This window comes from Coregonus lavaretus (genome assembly GCF_964263955.1).
Source record: "Coregonus lavaretus genome assembly, chromosome: 2".
NCBI lineage: Eukaryota > Metazoa > Chordata > Actinopteri > Salmoniformes > Salmonidae > Coregonus > Coregonus lavaretus.
The window spans coordinates 36587105-36592915 of record NC_139989.1 but is presented as its reverse complement, the minus strand read 5'-3'; the positions used below and the strand labels follow the sequence as shown (position 1 = coordinate 36592915).

At 39.9% G+C, this 5811-nt stretch overlaps 1 protein-coding gene across 1 annotated transcript; it reads left to right on the top strand.

The window, feature by feature from the left end:
* The first annotated feature begins 1688 nt into the window (after positions 1-1688).
* On the top strand, positions 1689-5329 carry LOC311145098 (homeobox protein Hox-B10a-like). The gene is made up of 2 exons (XM_084181281.1): positions 1689-2505; positions 4155-5329. The coding sequence occupies exons 1-2, from the start codon at positions 1704-1706 to the stop codon at positions 4478-4480; spliced, it is 1128 nt and encodes a 375-aa protein (XP_084037407.1). The 5' UTR covers positions 1689-1703; the 3' UTR covers positions 4481-5329.
* The last annotated feature ends 482 nt before the right edge of the window (positions 5330-5811 follow it).

The following is a 5811-nucleotide window of genomic DNA, read 5'->3' as shown; positions in this document are numbered from 1 at the left end:
TTTACATGCATTGAGCAGTATCTGTATTCTCTGTCAGTTTTCAACATGCACAGTGTCCCTTAAATCTTTTTTTTTTTCATCAAACCTTTCACCTCAATGCTGTAGACTACTCCATTGAGTGGACCTTGTTGAATGAACACTAGGCCTGCCTATTTAGGATGCATACTTGGGCAACAAAGAGTACTTATAGTTCTATCGTGGAGACATACAGATGTTTTCACTTATTTCTAAATTCAGAATTTACGCACGTGTTTCGAAATTAAACCTACCTGCTATGCCAGCAATTTTCTTTGGCCATATTGCCTAATGCATTAAAATGTTGCCGCTCAAAACATACAAGCCTATTACAACTTGAGGCTTAATTGTAACCCTGATTATGGGCCATGACATTTACTTTCTTGTAATTTCAAACATGTAATACTAGATAGCCTATATCGAAAATTATACAGTTAGTTTTTACTTCAGCTCGTCTGTGTGCCCACAATAGGCCTATCCTCTACCTAAATATGAAAGACAGTCCTGCATTAAATTATTGTTTTCATGCCAAACTGAAGTGTCTATAGGTGTGACTGAAATAATACTTTACATAAATAAAGAAAGCAGTTTCATCACTTTTTAGAAATGTGTGTGATGGGTACTCTACATTTATTTAAAAATGACAACAATTGTAGATTTGCAATGTGTTGCTAATAAGGTAAGAACATTATGACTATTGCTGTCATAGCTATAGGCCTTAGTTGTTACTATTGTTATCATTATTGTATGATTACTAAACAATACAGCGTTAAAAAATTTTTACAAGATGTCCTTGTATAATTTATCCATAGTTGGAAAAATGCAAGATTGTCTGTAAAGCTGGGGAGTTTATTATGTACAAAAAATTAAAAGTTTACAGAATATAAATAATCAACAGCGATGACTCATTAGGTTATAAGGAGCCATGGCTAAGGTACTGTATATAACCTGTACTAAAACACAAATAAGTGTGGATTGTACAAAGTATGAAGTAATCATCCATTTAAAATAAGATATGTGATCATAATGTTTGTGCGTAAAGTAATAATGTCTGTGCGTAATGATGTAAGTGATACGCTATTGCTAGGCGTGCATTTGAGCTAATAACTCTTGTAATGTATATGACATTGCTGCATATTTATAGGCATAAATCTGACTGATAAATTTGCCATTTTAACAAGGGATTGTAGCTGACACGAAACGCAACTTAATTTTGACAGATTTGAAAGCTTTAATCCTATAAAATCATACACGTTAGGAACGCATATGAATATGCTCATACAGCTTGGAATAGAGGCAAGCCAGGTGTAAATATATTATTAAACCGAGTGAGTGAATTACACACTGTGTCCAAAATATAATTTAATGCAGATATTCCATCTAGCAGTGAACAACACGTCAATCTCTGCCATTTTGAAAGCCATTTTGAAAACAACTCTGCTACTTACATTGATTGGCGATATGCATTTAATTTAATTAAAGGTAAGCTATGGCTATATGAGAATGGATAAGAAATCTGCAACCTATTACAGAAATAAATTAAACATGAAGTTCTGGCAATAGGAGATTTAGGCACTTGAATCAACCAGCGCCGCAAGGGGAGGAGCCTTCCCGTGAACCCCAGACGCTATTGGGTCCCTTGCAGGAAGCTGCTCGCCTGACTCTTTTCGCCAAAATATGTCCTAGCAATGTCATGCTCGGAGAGATGCGTTTTCACGGCGTCCTTGGTTAACTCTTTCGTGGACTGCCGTCCAAAGGAACCCCCCTCTGTCGCCCACCCTCACCAGCACGCCGCCCGCTCTGACCCAGACTGCAGAGTCCCAAATAACTGGGGTTCCGTGCCAAACACGGCCATACCCGGAACAATGAACCAGCACCAGCCGTTGCAGCCGCAGGAAGCTATGGCTCAGCCTCGACACCAATACCACCAGGGTGTACTGAACTGGGACGAGCCACACTTGAGCCCGGTCCGGGTTCCGCAGGTCTGTGCGTGTCCTTACAGCGCGTCAAACAGAAAAGAAGACTCCTCCTATTTGCTCCTGGAACCGGACAACCATTCAAAACCGTCACCGGACGTGTCTGCCTTCACCAGACTAATGTCAGAGATGGGCTCCATGACGGGCGGTCCTGGTCCAATTGAGGGCTACTTCCGCCCAGAGCAGTCATACTCGGGGATCAAAGTCCACGAGGACAACAACAGCGTGCACGGCTTGCCCACCGTCAATCCACCGCGCGCTTCCCACTCAGACTCGCGCCATTTGTCCTTGAGCTTCCCGGTGCTGCCATATCCAGACACTGACATCAAGCGCGTTATTGATGACTTAGCGCTGGGCAGCAGTGAGTGTCCAACCCAGAGAAGCGATAGTAGCAGCATCACCACCCTGGCCAGCATTCAGACCAACACGGAAGACTTAGTCATAGGTTTACGGCGAGACAAGCCCCCATCAGACTTACCCGAGGGTGATAAAAGTTCCAGACAGGAGACGCAAGGTGGGTAAATGGAACGAAAAGGAAAAAGGCTCTGAAAAGATAGAACGCGACCATGGCAATAGCCACAGGAAAACATGAACCCGTCAATCGAGACAAGGTGATTTTTTTTACGAAGGCTGTTAAAGGGAAGAGCAAGGAGAGGACAAAGGGAATTAAAATTAATTTATTGCACGGAATCACCCTCGCCAGGCTAAATTGCACGCCATTTTACTGTGCGCTCTTTTGAACATCAAAACAGCGGAAGTCTCCTTTGTGTTTAGGGACAGTTAGCTAGGTGTAGCCTACAATTGACTGTGGGCCCAGGTTTATGTGAGGGTAGGCTATAACCGACTGACTCAGTCTCACAATAAAATGTAGGCTAAACCTAATGCTAGCTGTTGCAATGCTAGATGCTATAGCTAACATGTAAAATATATAGTTTCGTAAAATGAGCACTGAGAGATGGCAGAAAATATGGCTATCTAATTTAAAAAGGGGATTATATAACACGGACGTTAACCAATGAACCAAATATTGACATAGTTCTATTCAGATTGTAAAGTCTGGCTATCCTAAGTTGAATGCACCAATTTGTAAGTCGCTCTGGATAAGAGCATCTGCTAAATGACTAAAATGTAAAATTACGCATGGCAATATTTGGCATTGAATGTTCAAATGACATCATTTTGTTCAAAATAATACTTTTCTGTACAACTATACCATGTTTGTCAATGGTAAATATCGAAATAAGTTGTCCAACGGCATTTAGCATACTACAAATAAATTGTCATTATAGGCCTAGTGAAACCAATTAATGGATCAACAACAACCCATTTCTACTTAAGATGTTCAATGTATTTGTTCATTTTTTCTGTGAAATCTTCTGATTTCTATAGCCTACTCAGAATAGAGCTTTGTCATATAATGATTTATTGAGTAGGCTAGCATCATTTAGCCTAACAATAGCCTATGCCTCGCTAGAAGGCTACACACCATTCACATCATCTGCTACATTCAGATAGACTGCTACATAGCTTTTTGTCCATTTGCAAATTAAACATAGGAAAATATTGAGATTTGTAAAATATTTGATCCAAACATGGGCCTAGCATCGTTTTTTGTTTGACTTATGGGTTGCTAGACAAATGGACTTTACTCCAGTAGGCACGACATTCGTTAAACACAATAACAGAATTGTAAGAGCTATTCCTATGCCTCTCCTATGCATGTGTAGTCCTACATATTTTCCATTTGTCCTTTTGATAATAGTTTGTTCTTTTGATAATACCCTATTCACGCCCAAGTAGAATGTAAGTCGTTTTAGCTAAGGCCTACATGATAACAAACCCTGCATTTCAGATAATTACCAGAGAACTAGAAATCAGTCAATTAGCGGAGAAAATAGAACACAAAACAGTTGTGCTACCTCTATCTCTCTCTCTCTCTCTCGCTCTCTCTCTCTCTCACACACACACACACACACACACACACACACACACACACACACAGGGGGAGAGAGGCATGTCATGTGACATTATATCCCGCCATAAACTGAAATTCTCAGCCAGGTAATGCCCGCGAGAGCATTATAGAAATGTGCATATCCTGGAACAAAGAATTCGTGCTCTGCCATGCTACCATTATATACATGTTTTGTCTTGTTTTGACAGAGGATGCAACATTCGAAAATGATGCATCCTGTGGATGGCTGTGGGCGAAGGCGGGGAGAAAGAAGCGCTCTCCTTACACCAAATACCAAACCCTGGAGCTGGAAAAGGAGTTCCTCTTCAACATGTATCTGACTCGCGATCGCCGCCTGGAGATCGCTCGCAGTGTCAACCTCACTGACCGTCAAGTCAAAATCTGGTTCCAGAATCGCCGCATGAAGATGAAGAAGATGACACGGGAACACAGAACCAGGGACACATCACACATTTCCCCGTCTGATTCCTCACGAACATGGTGCGCAGAGACAGACCTACATGGACATGACTGAGTGCAGGAGCACGGGATGATGCAACGTCAATAATAGGATGGACCGAATGTTGAAGGATGTGGAGATAGATGCCCTGATCGTAAGGATGGGCTGGATGAAAGTACTATCTATGTCCTATACACTTTGCATGAGGATATGGTGGCTCTTACCGGTTACACTTGAGTTTTTCCATGAAGGAGACATATCTGGGATGCTTTTTCTTTCTCCATACCCCTGTCCCGCAACACTTCATAAAAGCACTTTATTTTATTATTATTTAAACAACTGTCTTGTAGTTGTTTCTTGATAGCTCAATAGAATGATTGCAACGTTGCTTAATTGGGCTTTTTGCCAGACATAGGCTACTGTCTTGAATCGACGACTATTGTTTACTAGTCTAGGCTATGGGAAGCCAATTTAAAAGGATCACTTTATTTATGACCTGAACACTATTTTATTTATTTTCGGACGCAATTGTATTTGTAAGACACATCTTTACAGCTCTGAAAATGTGCACCAATAAGCACAATATTTTGAACTTCAATTTGGTAAAATAGGAACGATTTAAAACATTATTTATTGTTTATACTGAGTCCTTGACTTGAAACAAAGGATGTGTTGATTATAATAATGCATGATTGAATGTATGAAAATACTTATTTGTTTTCTAAATGAGAGCATTTGAATAAAAGGTTACGCTTTCCGTGATATAGGGAAACATTTTCTTACGCACATGAGCCCCTGACGTTCCAAAAGGCAAACCTGGGATATAATATATATTTGGTCTTGTATTATCACTTTCTAAGCTAATGTTTGTCTTGCTAGTTTCGCCTATCACTTTTGCTTGAATAAATATTCCCCAGTTCCTGTATTTCTTAGTTTGCAACTTCGATATGTGTAGGTAGATGGGGAAAAACACACAGCTGTCATACAGCTGATGAAATAAATAGTTTTTTCCCCATTACATTTAGTGTAATTGGGTACATCCCATTGCAACCATTTCTAGTTCTAGACACCTATTACCACCCTTAGCCCATCCCTCTTCCTAGTAGCCTTCTCCTACCAGGTCATATGAACTCCAGTAATGTCATTATTCTACCTGTAGTGATGATTGTAATTGCTGTAACTATTATTAATATTATTAGGCTATTATTTGTGGTTTGCAGTAGCCTAGTTGCATGGTGTAATTTCCTTATCCTAACAAGCAATGTCAATGCATATATTTGGTTTCTACAAGTTCTATTTTAAAACAATGTAATCTGATTTAGGAGTGATTCATTGTAAAACGAATAATGTTTTTTAATACCTACTTTTTCGAGGTTAGTCTACATCTATCGTGTCCCTTTAACTTT